The sequence below is a fragment of the Pelodiscus sinensis genome, chromosome 3, assembly GCF_049634645.1.
Source record: "Pelodiscus sinensis isolate JC-2024 chromosome 3, ASM4963464v1, whole genome shotgun sequence".
NCBI lineage: Eukaryota > Metazoa > Chordata > Testudines > Trionychidae > Pelodiscus > Pelodiscus sinensis.
The window spans coordinates 27,557,328-27,574,654 of NC_134713.1; the positions used below are offsets into that span (position 1 = coordinate 27,557,328).

Genomic DNA, 17,327 nt, shown 5'->3' on the forward strand with positions numbered 1-17,327 from the left:
TGCGGATCGTTACTCCCAGGGACCCAACTTCAAGGATTCATGCTGGGAAGGAAGGCTGTGTACCCTCAATACACTGGTATTACAGCTGGAAACAGTGTCATGGAATGATATTTTACTTCACCCTTTTTAAAAAAAATGTAAAACACATCTATAGGCTCAGGTTGCCTATCCCATAAGTTACATCATACACATGAACAAAGAGCAGAGCTTGCCAAAACAGCCAGTATCAGGAGTGTGCACAAAGGGGAGGGGCAAATAGGAACACGCCCCTCCAAACACAATAATTGGTGTGGGGACAGAACTTCTTGGGGCCGTGGGAGGAAAAGCAAGTTTCTGCTGGGGTTGGTGGGGTCACAGAACAAGCCTCCCTCCGAAAGGGGTCAAAGTTACATTTCTGCACACATGCCTGGCTGGTATGGATGCACAGCATTTTTGCCACCACTGCAACTTTCTGTAGTGCAGGCAAATCTCTAACATTCAACAACGGCCCTAGCCATTCTCACAGGAGATGAGGCACCAGAAACCTTGGGCAAGGGGAGGAAAAAAAAAAACATGCACTATCCCAAGATGAATCGCTTGGCTGTAGGCCTACCATTTCAGATAAGAGAAAGGCTGAGTAAGCACCCTCCAGATAATCCAGGCTCCACGGTACATCAGTTCATTAAGCACTTTATCAATAGAAGATCACCATCATTATTAAAAATAAAGCATTGTACTTATTGCTTTGAAAGACTTCCCTGTAGCATGAGAAACTCAACTCTTGCCTCATTCCCCCACCCTCTCCATACACAGTGCCACACAAGCTTTTGTCAAAAAATGTGAGGTAAATGAACCATGCAATAAAAATTGTTGAAATTGGCTCAGTCTCCTCCTGATAAGATCAGAGGAGTTGGGAAAGAGCTACAGCTCTGGCGATGAGTAAGCTGATCAAGATTCACTGTCAAATGCATTTGCTCAAGGGAAAAAAAAAAAGTTTGAACAGAAGACTTAGAAACCCAGTGTGCTTGTGGATGTGTCTCATTTAACACCTCAGGGTGCATGGCACTTGGGAGTGAGCCTCCCAGACAGACTCAAGGTGGCCAGCTAGAAATAGCTATGTGGACACTACGCTGGGTGACGGGCGCAAGGTGCAGCTAAAGCCTCAGTCTCCCCACTGCTATTTTTAGAGCGCTAGCTTGAGCCCCACAGCTCACATGGCTCCCCTGGCTGGACGCCTTACCCCCAGGAGCACAGTAGAGATAGTCAGCTACACACAGACAACACCAGAAACGCTCAGAGGTTCCCTGCTTGTTTCATTTTGAATAGAAGTCTTTCAGACTTTCAGTTTCACTTGGTAAGTTTCCAAAGGTCAGGACCAGGGCTGTCCCTACCTATACACAAAATATGCAGCAGCATAGAGCCCCATGAACTACCCCGAACACTGAAGAGCCCAAGGCAGCTGCCTATGCAGCAGTGCCAGCTCTGGAGACCAGCCTCACCCTCAGGCCAGCCCCTCCACAGGGCCATCCCTAGAGGGGTACAGGACCAGGACCTCCTGCTCCACCACGCCTCTTACTGCCCACACTCCACTCCTCCTCCCAAGTGAAGAGTCTCCCACTAGTCCCCAGGCATGGCACTGGGAGTCAGGCCCTCCCTGCACTCACAAGCAGCAGCGGAAAACTGAGCAACCCAGCCCCATCCCGCTCCACTCTGCCAACTCCCAGCCACAGCGCTCTGAATCCTGCTGCCAGTGCGTGTGGGGACAGTCCCACCCCTCGTCCCACATCCGTGCACTGAGCATCGTGGCTGGGAGCCAAGAGCGCCGAGTGGGCTTGGGCTGGGTAGCTCTGCTTCCTGCTACCAGCGGTGAATGCAGGGAGGCCCAGCCCCTGCTGCCTCCCTGTCCTGCTCCTGTCCCCACCCGGCCTGCCCCCCACCAGTCCTGCAGCCCTGAACACGCCCATCCCTGCAGGGGCTTGGGATGTGTAGGGAACCAAAACTGCTAGGCACAGCCCTGGCCAGGATACATGCTCAAAGGCCAGGTAGCACCAATTCAGGGGGTTGTTTAGCTAGCAGATCTAATGGCAAACTGATGGCCCTGGAAGGTGCCATTCTCCATTGAGTCACAAGACAAGCATGGCACAATCTTCCCACAAAACTCCTGAAACTGCCTCAACCTCACCTGGAGGAACCATATGTAGCAGTGGGGAGATCTTTCACTCTCTCCACATTCACTCACTGGGAGTCTGAGCAGAGGGCCCACAAAGGGTGCCAATTATATCAGTGGTAATTTTTATGTGAACACCCATCCCACCTGTTTATTGCACCCAGGACATCATAGGCTAACATTACAGAAATGACTTAGTCTCTAGTACGTTGAATTGAATTTGAACCAGTTGTTTACATAGAACTGTGCTCCTCTCTAATAATTCCCTGCACCACCCAACTCTCCAAAGTCAGACATTCAGTTCTCAATCCCCTTTCATAAAACCACCGTCCTAGAAAATACTGTCCCCTTTCCCTGTGGAGACAGATGCACAGCAGATTTCAGAGGATTAGTAATGAAATTCACTTATTTATCCAAGATCAACACTGAACCTTTAGTTCATGTCTTTGCCTGCTCTCCTGCTTGTGCATTTACTAGCCACAACTATCTGAACAAAACTAGTCTCTTCATAACAATGAAGCAAATTGTCTCAATTTCCCATTCTGTAAATAATTATAACCTACTTCTCCTGGTCACCGTGAAGCTCGGTTAATTTGTTTTTGTAAAGGAGTTTGAGTTTCTCGGATAGAAGTGTTATTAATCTAACCTACCACAGTGAGACAGTATGTACCTCTCTGCTCCTAGATCCTACACAGCCTACTGAGAGCAGCTCCAGTTTCCTGAATGGTCTATCACTTCCACATCTCAAAACACATTCAAACCATTCTGTACGTTTGCATGGAAAAGGCATCTAATTCCATGGTAAAATGGAAAACCATCCCTTTTGCCATGAACAAAGCTAGGACATTAGGTTCTTAGTTCAATTAATTTTAAAGACAGGCCTCTGATACTAGACTCAAGAGTAATCTTGCTTAAGTGAATACACGATGCTACAAAAAAAAAAAAAAAAAAAAACCCACAAACACAAACACACTCAGGTTGGAGGCATAAAAACCCATCAGGGCTAAGCAGCAAGGAGTAGATTTTATTTACTCTAACAGTAAATACTAAGAACAGCCTCCCACTGCCCATGTCCTAAGTACCTCCACCTCCCCACAACCCACTTTCATCAAGCTGTCAACACTGTTTCCTGCCTAAGGTCTTTACACCTCCCACCTGAATGGTCATCCAGCGCATCTGACAGAGTTGGGCAGGGACCTTGTCTTCTACTTGTTCTGTAAAGCACTGTGCCAATTAGCTCCAGACAGGCAGCACCACAGTGCTCTTCAGTGAGTAGTTCTGCCATTGACCCTTTAGAAGCACCACCAGGTGCAGCACTTCGGAGTCCTTCGGCATGATAGATGTTTACATTTTTAGCCATTTTCATTTTGTGAGTTCCCAGCTTAAAACATATGGTCAGCTGATCTCAAACAGGAAGTTAAACAGTCTCCACTTTACAAAGAAAGCCTTATACCACTAACATGGGGATCGCATTGGCCAATCACGTGATTGACCAGCAAGAGTTAGTGAGTTACAGAAACCCCTCTTTCAACACTTTGCAGCTGTAACTACATCAGCTTGGCAGTCTGATCAACCAGCTCCTCTCTGCTCTCTTTAGACTGGTTTTCTAGCCCTTTTAAGAGAACACGGCTCCTCTGCACATTTACTTGGGTTATGGCTTCAAACAGCAACAGCTACAATTATCAAACACACCAGCTGAGAAAGCTGCTGACAGTGCATCTACCACCTAACCCAGTGGCCCAAGGCATTGGGTGAGGATCAGATGGTGACTCAATGAGTTCACCTATGGGCCACTCAGATTAATATGGATCATTGCACACAAGGGTCCGTAATCTCAAAGGAACGTAGCACTGTAGATACATAAGGGCAGCTGCAATCTACTCTGCTGCACCTAAATTGCATTTAACAATCTAGGCTCCTGGCAAACTGGCCTCTCTGTTGGAGCACCCGAAAACGTTACTGGCAATTACCAGGACACTACATGTTGGTTCCCAATTACACAAAATCACATCGCCAGCCGTGTTTAGGAAGAAACCTGGTGCTCGCATGTGTCAGTATTTGCCCAGCTAAGGATAGATTTCCCCACTCAGAATCTTAAATGACTACAAAGCTTTTAATATTTGCTCACACAAGCCCTTTCAACCAAAAAGATTTTGCCTATTTCTTAACACAAGACTGTAAACAAACTCATTACATGCTAATCATCAGGTCACACACCCCTCTCTCTTTCCCCATATGCTGAAAGAGCAGGAAACAGAAGCTGGGTCACATACCTTTGCTTCGTCATTAATGTCCCAAGTGAAGGATATGGCATTGTACGCAAGCTCTTCAATGTTACTGATTGTGTTGAAACTTTCTTTATAGTCAGCTGTCAGGAAGGAGAGGAGAGCATCTTAATCATACAAAGCAGACAAGGAGAATAGCAACTGCAGCTCTTCCACAGAACCTTCAGGGTTAAAAAATTCTGAAAGGTGTTCAGAGGCGGATCGTTACTGAAGGTTGAAAGTATCTCATTGTAAAAAGAGACAAAAAAATTAAAACAAAAACTGAAGTGGGAAAGGCAGCGACGCCAAGCATGGCCTATATTGGTGCCATACCCCATAGTTACATATGAGAAATGTCACGCTGCCTGACAAGAGAATAAGCTCTCAATAAAGCTCCTTCAATAATAAACAAAGATTTGCATGCGCGTCAGCTTTAAGTGCCAAGGGCTTAATCCCTGCTTTTATTCACAGAAGGAAAGGGCTGGAAGCACAACCCAGCCTTCAACCAAGGAAATCTGGAAGCCAGCCAGTCACAGTCTTCTCTGCAGGCAAGTGAAAATTTCCTGTGTTTTCTTTTTAACTGAACCGAGGACTTTCTGCAAGAGCAGTAGCAGGAAGAAGACTGAAGAGTGCTGAAATATTTCAAAAGAGAGTTTGTCCCCTGAAAACAATGCTGAGGCTATGTCTACACTACAGGCTTCTTGCACAAAAAGCTTTTTGCGGAAGAGATCTTCCACAAAAACATCTTGCACAAGAGAGCATCCATACCACAAAAGTGCATGGAAAAAGTGATGTACTTTTGGGAAAGAGAGCATCCAGACAGCATGGATGCTCTCTCGAAAGGAAACTCTGATTGCTATATACAGAATGGCCACCAGGGTAACTGTTTTTTTTTTTTCCCCCCCAATTGCCTCTTTTTGCGGAAAAAACCATGTTCCCCATTCACACACACCTTTTTGCACAAGAGTTCTTGTGCAAAAAGGAGTTATTTCTTGTAGAAAGAGGTACCCCTACACAGAAAAACCCATCTGTTCTTTCATTTTACTTGCACAAAAACACGCTTGAGGTGAGGAGGCTCCATGAGTTTTTGCGCAAAAACCCTGTAGTGTAGACCTAGCCTGACTGTTCAGAAATCTTGCAGAATCCAGAGAGCACAGTGAAACTATATTGGCCAAGATTCTTATCTAGTGATCTGGGGGTGCCTCCATTTTTGGATACTCCAATTTGAGACATCTGAAAAGGGCCAGTCCTTCAGATGGCAGGGAGGAGAGGAGGCTTTGTATTTTCTAAAAATCCGGTATCAAACGTTAGCACGCATCTCCCACCACTCCTAATTTGAGGCTGCCAAAATCCCTAGCGCCTTCTAAAAGTACCTTAGCCAAAAAATCCCTTGGTTTTACCACAAAGCTAAGGACAGTGCTCAGCCTGTTCTGAATATTCCCTTTAAAAATGAAGTCCCACAAGAAGGTCAAATCCTGCCAAAGAAATTAGGCTTAGAGCTAGACACCAGTAATTAGAGCATTTCTTACCAATGTCAATGCACCTTTGTTTGGCTGTATGCTGCCTTGAGTGCCAATACTTCCAATGCCTTATCTGATCTTCTCTTGTTTTGTCTTCAGCAAACACAACCAAGATGACGCTCTTTGAAAGAAAGAGGGGGGTAAGGAGAGAGGTATGCTAGGTAAGACCCTCTTTACATGCTAATGTTCTCCAGAGCTATAAAAGAACAAGAAAGTTAAAGAGTTGAATGCTCTCCTCCCAGGTGTCCACATTGCACACACCTACCACCAGTACTGACTCGCTTGTTTGGCATGCTCAGAGACACCAGTGACTGAGTATGCCTAGAGACAGACTTAACCTCTTCTGTTCCTCATTGGCACGGCAGTGGGAAAGCTGGGCCTGTTGCTCTGAGCTTCAGTCCAGACTGAGTAGTGACTATGGGACTTCCAGGCAGTCAGTCCAGTACCTCCAATAAGCAATCAAGACCCATAAAAACCTCTCCCGAGAAGCTGCAAGAGTGGCCACTCACTCTGACTTTGCTGATGGGGTGGTGGACTCCCTCACTGCTGCTGACTTCTTTAAGGGTGATTGGATAAAACTGACCCTTGTTCAGGTATGTCATTGTGCTGTCTCCTGGCTTCTGACGAAGTGACTTGGAAGCTTCTAGGGTGTATTCAAAGTTATTCCTAGGAGACAAAAAGGCCATTGATTGCTAACACATTTGCGAGGAAACTAAATGTTTTACATTTAATTTGGAGAAATTCCAGGCTTATTAGTTGAGACACTAACATGGAAGGGAGGAGGAAGCAAGACCAGCCCCTTTGTTGGCAATCAGTCATGACAATCATACATGACAAAATGTCTAGAAAAGCTCTTTTCACTCAAAGCCCACAGACAATCAATAGATAGAATAGATAGGAAGCTGCCTATCCAGGCTTTATGTAACATGTTTCCTTTATGTAACAGAAGAGTTTTTATAAATGACCAACCCCTCCCCCCCGCCAATTTTTCATGTTCAATTAATTTCCCAATGCAAACCCTCATCGTCATCCATCTCCATACACAAAATCCACACACAGCAAACCTCCAGTGTCTGTTATAGAGTCTCAGCATGGAGAGAGCAGACAAACATCTCTGGGTGTCTATTGGGGTGAGGCATTTAAGAGCCTACTCCAAGAGGCTTCTGCAGTAAATGACTAGATGGATCACAACGTATTAAGTTGGAAAGAAATCAGTATAAGACTCCCAGATGCCAGTGCTGTTATCAACCCGACAATGAGAGTTTTCCTAAATATTTCCAACATGATTCTCCAGGTTGCTGAGTGCACAGCTCCAGCGAAACCCAATGGCAGCTGCAGGTGTGCTCAGCCCTGCTGAGAATCATGCTTAAAGAAAGGCAATGTAAAAGAATTCATAACCAAGCCACACCCATTAGCCATGAATAAACTGGCAGAAAGACATCAGGCAGATACAGGACAACAGAAAGTTTGAAATATTACCCAGCAATGTTGTCAAAAACATAGTCCTCTGAACTCATGCTGGCCATCCGTAGATTTAGTTCAGTAGGATAGAAAACCTGAAAATACCAATAATTAATTCAACCAAACAGAATCAAGATTCAACAGCTGCCAGTAACAAGCCAGCTTCAGTTGGCCTGAATATCTAATAACTAGGGATTGTGGCTAGCATATACATCATGCTGTTTATGGGCCCCAGTCAAATACTGTTTTATATGCCAATTAAGCACAAGATCTAGCAAGCCCATTCTGTGCCAGTTTGTGGATGCCTTTTAAATCAACCCTTCCTGAAGCTTGGTAACCAATGGAAGTTATGCACACACATCCCTAATGATGAGTTAGAACTTAAAGGGAAGCTTTGGTGAACCTGTAGATTTCAAGAGATGCAATAAAATAAATTACAAACAAAAAACAGAGTTTATGAGCTTAGCTCTCAGTCAGAAGCATCTAAACAAACTGGCCAGATTTTTCACAAGCGCACAGAACTTCTCTTGGAAGACAACAGAAGCTTGGCACTTGTGAAAATCTGATCAGTTTATTTAGGTGCAAAAATAGGAGGTGTTGGGTACAGAACTCTTGAAATCTTGTCTGGCTATTTATTTCAGTGTTGCTGCTGACAGATTATTATTTCCACGAGCTATTTAACCAAAGCTTCCGTCACTTGTAAGATTAGCTATTTGCTTTTTATAATGATTTTTTGTTTTATAGATTTAATTCACTGGACCTTTCTGGGAAAGTTTTCTATTTCTAATCCACAGGACTGAGATTTCAGGTTTACATAACAGCTAGAGGTGAAACATGATATCCAGGCACTGATTGGGTTGCGAAAACACATACACGCAGACAGAGAGAGAACATGGCGGGTGATCCTTATACCTCCTGCACGCCTTCTTTGAAGGTCTCTGAGAAGGTGGAGTCTGGTGTGCGCCTCTGGGAGTGCTGAGCCTGAGCACTGGAACTGAACTGATCAGGGGTGAGATTTCGGTCGAAAATCACAACCCGGTCGGGGGGCTCAGGGTGGTAGACAGCGGGAGGGATGCCCACAGTGAAGCCATGAGGCTGCGTTTCTGTTTTAATGGAATGAGTGGGCATTGTGGCAATGGAAACAGTGACAGTGGTGTCGGGGGTTGTCAGGTGGCTTCTCTTGTCCATGGCCATTGGGGTGGCATGTGGAAGAACAATATTGAAAGGCACATTTTTCAGAACCTGCACTCTGTTGTCTCCAGCAGAAATGAGTGACTGGTCTGTTGGGATGCTGTTCCTTTAAAAGAAAAAACAATATTTAAATGGCATAACTAGAAACCTATTTGGGGCTTTTGGTTAAGGCGAAACAGAATACCAGCTCCCTATACTGTGTAGCCAGGAGTGAGGGCTCTAGAATTTGTAAAAATTCTTATCCAGTACTGACTCCTTGACCCTAATTTAGAGCTATAATACTATATTTAACTAAGGTGAACATTAACAACCCACATACCGAGCCCTCCAAAATGCAATACACCAAAGACCCCACTGACAGGTCATCAAGCACTGAGGGACTCAGCTGATCGGCTTACATACATTTACACACTGATATCGGTCTTCATCGACAGACTAAATCAGCTTATCAGAGCTGGAGCAATTTAAACCTGTCTTGATCAATTCAGTCTTCAGCTTGGGCCAGGTCTACACTATGAGATGAGGATGAATCAATTATGGTCCATTTCTGGTCACCTGATTTTCCAAAGTCAAAGTTCATGTTACAGGAGTGGGACTTAAGATTAATTTATGACCCTACAGTTTGTTCATAGGTTCCCCCCTTCCTGAATAAAAGAAGAGACCATAAAACGTATGAGAGTGAAACTAATGTATCAGAACCACAGATGAACTAATCAAATGCACTCCAGCATTTTATGGCGTCCCACTCAAACTAATCCCAACTACATATTCCAAATGCATCCAGTGCAGAAGCTCCTAGAAACAGATGAAGTTTATGTAAGGACCTGAGCATTAAGGCTCAGTCATAAGCCCCCTGGTGTAAACACTGGGGAGAAAAGACTTATTAGTCACCTCCTTATTCCCCTGAAAGGGTTACTGTCACTAGCTCATGCACAGGGGAAGAGAACAGTTCCACTGCATTGCTGATCCTTTGCTTGCACAGGTGGTTGGTGGACAGGGATGAGAAGTAGACAGAACCTTGTATTTCCAAGTCAAGATTCAAACCCTAGTTCAGGGGTGGGCAATCTTTTTGGTCAGGGCCACCAATGCACAGAAAAAAATCAGTCGGGGCCGCACACAGTTAGAAGCAAAAAAACAAAACAAAACAAAACCCTCACTGATGTGGCCCCTGACTGAGAAGGAAAAAGACACTTCCCACATACCAAGAGACTAGGAGGGCCCAGCCTACTAGATTTTGTGTGCTCCAGCCCTAGGGTGGGATAGCAGAGAGGCTGGAGCACCAGTGTGGGCTCCCCAATGCTGGGCGAGGCCCATGAGCCTCAAGGGCTGGATCCAGGCAAGCTGAGGGACGCATCCGGCCCCTGGGGAGTAAGGTTCCCTACTCCTGCCCTGGTTGCTGCTCAAGGACCTTCTATCGCAAACTCTGAAGTCTGTTGTTACTCCACCATGTGGCCTTCGGGTAGTTACACCTTGATGGTGCAGCAGAAAGAATTGCAATCTCCATTACAAATGCAGGAGAACTGCTGCAGGTATGGCAGTGAACTTCACTTAAGCAGCTCATTAGTGACATATCAGCATGTCAGTTAAAGCAAATATGCAAAGTACAATCCAGTACCTTTTGCCATGGTCTTGGTCAGGGTTATCTACATCTGGTTTTGCTGCTGAAGTCCTTCTTTCTCTGGGAACCTGGAGGTATAAGATGTGAGAGTTTAACTCATCCTTCCCTCTCCCGCAGTTTTGCAAGCGGAGTAGCACTCTGCTATGCATCAATTATTGAAAGTACAGATAACACCTGTAAAGTTCTTTGCAATGCCAAAATTTATCATCTCTGTTGTTTTGGGAAGACAATTCTGTTCCAAACACTGCTAAAAGGGTCCCAAGCTAATATAATGCTGCAGTACTTGGGAATTTGGATTCCTGCATAGAAAGATAAGACAAGCTACTTAATCCTTAAAACAGGGACAAAATTCCAACCTGTCTGGAAAGAGCATGATCTCTTATCAAGTGTCAGCAACTGGAATAATGGAACTGGAGAGAAAATACAGAGTTGCCATTAGTTTTCTTTTCTCAGAGCTACTAACAGGCTTCAATTTGTGGGGTGACTTTATTGCTTGGGAAAGGGATCCGCTCAACAGCTCTGGAGAATGGAGAGGGACAGCTTCTGTTTATCCACAGAGGTTGTGTAGATCAGTTTCTCTTTGCCCATTCACACCTTTGCCTCTGTGGAGATTTTTGGTAGGGTATTTTTAGGGACCAGTCTTGGACTCTTTCCCTGGGAACTAGAATGAGACCACTAAGTTTATTTTGTAATGACAATATTGGTCCTTTACAGATCTTCTTATAGTCACAAAGCAATATGTAAACATTAACTAAACTCTCACTGTGCCCCAAGGTAAAGTATAGCCTCACTCCACCCCTGGGGAAGCAGACAGAGAGGCTGATGGCCTGCTCTTCAGGGGATCTGAGCTCCCACAACTCCAGCTGGAATCAGAGAGTGTTGAACACTTTTGAAAAAATCAGGCCCTGAGCAATTTGTCCAAGACCAAAGAACAAGTCAACAGCAGAACTGGATAAATTCTCAACAACCAGTCCCATGTCTTGTCCAGTCACACTTTATATTAAAGATAGCTGTATAAAAAGAGTTAAACACAGTTAATAGAAAGCTATAAGCATATCAGCAAAAATTATAGATGCCTATAAGTCGTGAGATAAGCAACCTACTGACCTTTTGGACTCTAAAAATTCATTAAAATGTGTTAATCTTGCATTAGTGTATTACCATAAAGGGTGATTCTCGATACACTAGACTATGATGCCGCGGACGTTAAGTCACCAAACAGCTTTCATTAATGGTATTCATCAACTATTGATTTGGGCTAGATATGAACCAGTAACCTGGACAGAGACAATGCTCTGTATTCCATTGCTCCCCCTTCATCTCAGTCAGCCACTCCTCCACTTTTACTATTTAAAGATAAAATCTAACTACAGTCCTAACCTGCAAACCCCCAACCAATATTTCAGAACTGAGAATTCTCCAAGTAGCAGCCATGTTAGTCTGTATCTGCAAAAACAATGAAGAGTCCTATGGCACCTTAGAGACTAACAGATTTATTAGGGCATGAGCTTTTGTTGGTAAAACATTCGTCAGAAGAATTGGAGTGAAGTTACAGAGGCAGGGGTATATACATTGTGTTAATGAGGCTAATCAAGTCAGAGTGGGTGTATCATTCACAGTATTTGAAGTAGAAATGTGAATACCAAAAGAAGGGAAATTTCCTTTGTAATGTGTTCATCAGTTAAGATCCTTATTCAGTCCTAAATTGATCCAACTGAATTTGCAAATGAACTCCATGTCAGCTGAATCCCTTTGAAATTGGATGTTGTATTCTTTTGTAGAAGGATGGCTACTTTCAAATTCCTTGCTGAATGTCCTGGAAGGTTAATGTGTTCCCTTACAGCAGGGGTGTGGAAACTTTTTTGGGTTAGGAGCTGCCCACTCCCCCCCCTCCTCCCCCCCCCCCCCCCCCACACACACAAAATCAGTTGGAGGCCACACAGAAGTGAGAAGCAAAAAAACCAAAACCAAACCCTCACAGACATGGCCTCTGATTGAGGAGAAAGACACTCCACACATTCCCCTCACATACCAGAGCCTAGGTGGGCCCAGCCTAGTAGATTTTGTGTGCTCCAGCCCCGTGGTGAGGTAGTGGGGGTGGTGCACCAGTGTGGGCTCCCCAATGCGGTGGAGGGGAGGCACCCATGAGCCTCAGGGGCCAGATCCAGGCAAGCCAGGGGCTGCTTCCAACCCCCAGGCCAGAGGTTTCCCACCCCTGCCTTACAGGTGTGTGTGTGTTAAGAAATCCCCTATCCCAAGCTGGGACTGAAGTGGAAGTTAGAGGCATTGTATTAATATATATTGGTCACCTCCTTATTCCTCTGAAATTTACACACACACACACACACACACACACACACACACACACACACACCCACCCACCCCCACCCACCCCGCTTCTGTAACTTCTACTTCAATTCATCTGATGAAGTGGGTTTTACCTACTAAAGCTTATGCTCTAATAATTCTGTTAGTCTTGAAGGGTATGTCTACACTACCACCCTAGTTCAAACTAGGGTGGTTAATGTAGTCATACGAACTTGCAAATGAAGCCCGGGATTTGAATTTCCCGGGCTTCATTTGCATGTTGCCAGGCGCCGCCATTTTTAAATGTCCGCTAGAGCGGACTCGATGCCCGCGGCTACATGCGGCACGAACTAGATAGTTCGGAATTCAAATCCCGGGTTTCATTTGCAAGTTCGTATGACTACATTAACCACCCTAGTTCGAACTAGGGTGGTAGTGTAGACATACCCTAAGATGACACATGACTCCTCGTTTTTACAGAATTGAGAATGACACTTTTATAAAGCTGTGGGGAAGATAGGATGTATATTAGGGATTAAACAGAGATCTTTGAAAGGAGGGGGCAATAATTTTTGATGGGGGGCACTTCAAGAATTTGGTAAATGATCAAGAGCTGTGCTTTTCTATATTAATTGAGGAGATGTGGGTCTGGGATGGAGGTTGGATGCAGAATGAGCTTGGGATAGGGGACTGGAGTGCAGGATTTGGGAGGGGGTTCCAAATATGGCCCAGGCAGCTCCCATTGGCTGGTTTCTGGCCAATGGCAGCTGTGAGATGTTGTTGGGGTGGAAGCAATGCTCCCCACCAGGGGCACACAGTGCACCAAGATGCACAAGGCCTCCTCAGGTAGCTGCTTTGAGCAGCGTGCAGAGGTGTGACAAGTAGGGAGCCTGCTCTAGGGACTCACTGGGCTGCAGGACGGTGGCAGACAGCATTTTGCCCACCCCTGTTCTAATGTCAGGATACTTGTATTCAGTCTCAGACTTTAGGTCAGTAGAGACCATCATGATCATCCAGTCTGATCTCCTGCACATTGCAGGCCACAGAACCTCACCCACAAACTCTGGCAATAGAACCCTAACCTTCAGCTGCATTACTGAAATCCTCAAATCATGACTTAAAGACTTCCACCATTAGCTGACACCTAGAAGTGACCAGTGTCCCATGCTGCAGAGGAAATTGAAATATAAAAATATATACTCCAAATATAAAAAGGGGCTATTGTCTTAGCACACTGCACCATCAAAGAGAGTTCATTCAATTTAATAAAAATCACTGGAGACAACATGCCACGGGTAGTGTAATAATATTCACTTTGTACTACGGTAACATCCTGCAGGAGAGAGATCATGTTACTGTATTTCTGCATAATCTCTAAACAAAAGTTTACTGTTGTAATGGTTATTATTTTTTCAGATATTTATATGGCAAGGATGTGTATGCTTGTTAACATTTCCTAAATACATTGTTAAAAATACAAATGCAGATCTTTTGATTATTTGGTCATTACTTGCTCTGTGGTTACAGGCTACTCTGATAAAACACAAAAGCTACAAGACACTGATAGCACATTAAATAATGAATATTCATACATTCAAAGGAATTAACTCCACACCTTTCAGCACAGAAACATGCTGTGTAAGCACAGTCAGGTACTCCACCTTCACCTGACAAATGCAAGCTATTTAAATTATATTGGAAACACCTAATTTTTTGTAATAGTAATTAGAGGCTGAGGACAGAAAACCTTAGTAGAAACAGCACTTTTCTAAATAGCCTCCAATTAAAACCTTTAAAATTCAGTGGCTTTTAAATGTCAGAGAATGTAAGAGTATCAGAAAAATGTGGGTCAAAATTTTAATGGAGTAGGGATTTTGGGACCCTCCATTTTGAAATGGCTAATTTTAGACATGTTAAAGGGGCCCGATTTTCAGAGGGATTGTGCTCAGCACTTTCTGAAAATTAATCCCCGTGAAGGGATCTTAGGTTGGGCACCCAAAAATCACTAGGAAGTTTTGAAACTGTTGTTGTAATGTTTCCCAAGCAGCACTGTCATTGTTAGACGAGTCTTAGCTCAAGAGAAAAAAATAATTACAAAAATTTTCTACCAAACCCTTTATAGGTAGCAGCCCCACCAGGCTTTAATTTTCTACTCCAGATCTTGGAAACTCCCACCTGCTCCTTTAATTTAGCCTTAGAAAATAACAGGTGAAGTCTTCCAACATTTTATACTTTCTTCATATGCTTTTTTATACTTTATAAGTTTGCCTTCCCCAAACTCCACAGACAGCATGAATAGGGGAATAAATACCAAAGCACAGCAAATTATTGGTGTTTCACTGAAAGCTCTTCATTACAGCCTTCACCAAATTTCCACATTTAAAAATGGATATAGCAGATTAAAATCTGCTACAGGAATTCTTTTTCAGTGACAAATAAGTACAGAGGGGTTTTTTAGGTGGAAAGCAAGCATCCCTGTTAGTCTCAGTTATAACTACCTTTACACTAACAATTTGTCACATGCATTAATGACTAAACTGAGTTCTGCATTAGAAATTATATAATACATATATACATAAAACTGTATCGTGTGTAACTATACTGCTTGAAAAAATGGTTAAACTCTTAATAGGCATGTATTTTATGCATAAGAAGTGTAGCAGTTTTAAAGGCTGAAGAATCTATTTGGGGTTGTCAATAATTAATAATGTTCTCTGTGCTCTTCCCGAAACCAAATGAACAAATCTCTGCTTGAATCCTGTGAACAGAACAGTGAAAATATGTGGAATTCTGGCACCTATCTGTTTTAGGCTCCTTAGAAAATCCCAGCCTAAGTCTCATTCATATTATTATTTATTTTTTTTATTGTGGTGGTACCCATGAGGCCCAGTTGTGGTCCAGGGTATCATTGTGCTAAGTACTATACAAGCAGAACACAAAGACAGTCCCTTTCCCCTTTAGATTTATATTCATTTATACCATCGCCTGCATTTTAGCCAGTAACTATTAAAAACTGAATCCTGAAAAATGTGTCAATAGGCTACACAAGTTGATTGATTTATTACAAAAGATTTCAGAATCACTAATTTCTGCTTAGCTTAAAAGAAATCTATTGTCAGAAAATCAAAGTTGGTTTTAATTTTTTTTTTTAAAGTTAGAACCATAAACACAGAGCCCTCATTACAATATTAATAGCTACTATGCAAACAGCTCCATTACATTCCCTAGCAAATTACTGTTTTATAAGCAGGCAAAACAAGCACACCTTTGGCTGTTAAACATTACTGGTGCCAGCCTACCTTGTAATAGTCATACAGCAATCCCAGGGCAGCTGCACTGTCTTCATCGCCATTGATGCTCATCATGGCTTTGGTAGCTGCTGTAAGGGGATTTTCAAGGAAGGACTTCCAGGCTTCATCTTCACTGGTGTATGGACGCCTTTGGGAGTAGTGAGATTCATTCTGGAGGACCAACACGGGCCTTTTGCTTTGGTCAGAAACATAAGAACCTTTGTTACTACACATCCAAAAACCAATAAGCATGTTTCACAAACTTGTTAAACACTTTAGAATTAGTTGTCAAGTTTTTACTATCTTAATATTGTGACTTAATGTGACAGAAGAAGTGGGCTGTGCCCATGAAAACTCATGATACCATCTACATGTTTTGTTAGTCTTTAAAGTGCTACCAGACTATTTGTAGTTTTTTAAGTTTGTGACATGATGGTTAGCCAACAGAAAAATTAGGGATATGATTCTGAATTAGTGGATGTCAATAGAAATTGGGAGTAATTTCGCTGAATATATGGAATTATATCAGTCAAAGTGAGATTACAAAACTCTTGAAGATGATAGTTGGCCTGCTAACTAACACCAGGAATCCAAAACAGAACATTAAAAATGTGAATTCACTAGCTTTATAACCACAGTACTATTAACATATTACTGAACAAAAAGATTAAGTTACTGTACAGCAGTAACTACCGATTCATTCAAGCTCTCTCCATACTGCATAGTCAACAATTTCATGCTTTGTCATGCAAAACTAGAGAGAGTTTGCATATACAATGGTATTTGTTAATGTTACAAAACAGAGTTTACTTTCCTATGTCTGACAATTCCCTCAGAAAATACCCCCAGGATTAAATCAGGTATTTGGAAAGTTATTAAAAGCTGCTGATTACCTATATATACTAGACATGGAATGTAGCCAAAGGGGATCATAAATCAACAAGGCAGTGCAATTTTCTGGCAATAGAAGTCAAGTTGTTTATTGTATGTTTACCTTTGAAATAATCTGGTACAATATCTTGAGACAAAATCTAAGTGGGCTACAAGGAAAGAAAAACCACATACCCACACTCTGAGGGGCAAAATTGTGAGCATTGACTATGAAAAATAATTTTCAAAACATTGTTCTGATGTAGGTGAAAACTCCAAGCACCCACACGGATGGGAGCAGGGAGAAATGGTGTTTGCAGCAAAACAGTTTTACCAGCCTAAACAAGGTAATATTTTTAAACTCAGTTTTTAAAATATGTTTCATATACATTGGCCAGGCAAACAGCCATGTTAGCTTGAACTGGTTTAAAACCAGTTCAAACAGTTCTCCCATGCCATTCCCAGTGTGCACTGGGGCTTAGCTGATGTTTACTACAGACTTTGGGTTCTTTGTTTTTTTCAAAGTCAAAAGAAAAGACATCAACTTTTTTTTTTAAAGTCAGCCTAAAAAATAGGAACATCTTTTTGACCTTACTCCCAAGACTATTCAAAGATTGTGACAGGTTAGAATATTGAAAGAATGAAGCATTATAATATCAA

The 17,327-nt window shown here is 43.0% G+C and overlaps 1 protein-coding gene across 3 annotated transcripts in view; it reads right to left on the bottom strand.

Moving 5' to 3' along the window:
- GRHL1 (grainyhead like transcription factor 1) overlaps positions 1-17,327 on the bottom strand; it is a 61,277-nt gene that overhangs the window by 39,025 nt on the left and 4,925 nt on the right. For all 3 annotated transcript variants that reach the window (XM_075923510.1, XM_075923509.1, XM_006123606.4), the window contains exons 2-8: positions 15,807-15,993; positions 10,198-10,268; positions 8,304-8,688; positions 7,410-7,486; positions 6,440-6,596; positions 5,940-6,051; positions 4,420-4,514 (exon numbers count right to left, since the gene is read on the bottom strand). In XM_075923510.1, coding sequence (XP_075779625.1) covers positions 4,420-4,514; positions 5,940-6,051; positions 6,440-6,596; positions 7,410-7,486; positions 8,304-8,688; positions 10,198-10,268; positions 15,807-15,993 — 1,084 coding nt within the window. The remainder of the gene's footprint in view (positions 1-4,419; positions 4,515-5,939; positions 6,052-6,439; positions 6,597-7,409; positions 7,487-8,303; positions 8,689-10,197; positions 10,269-15,806; positions 15,994-17,327) is intronic.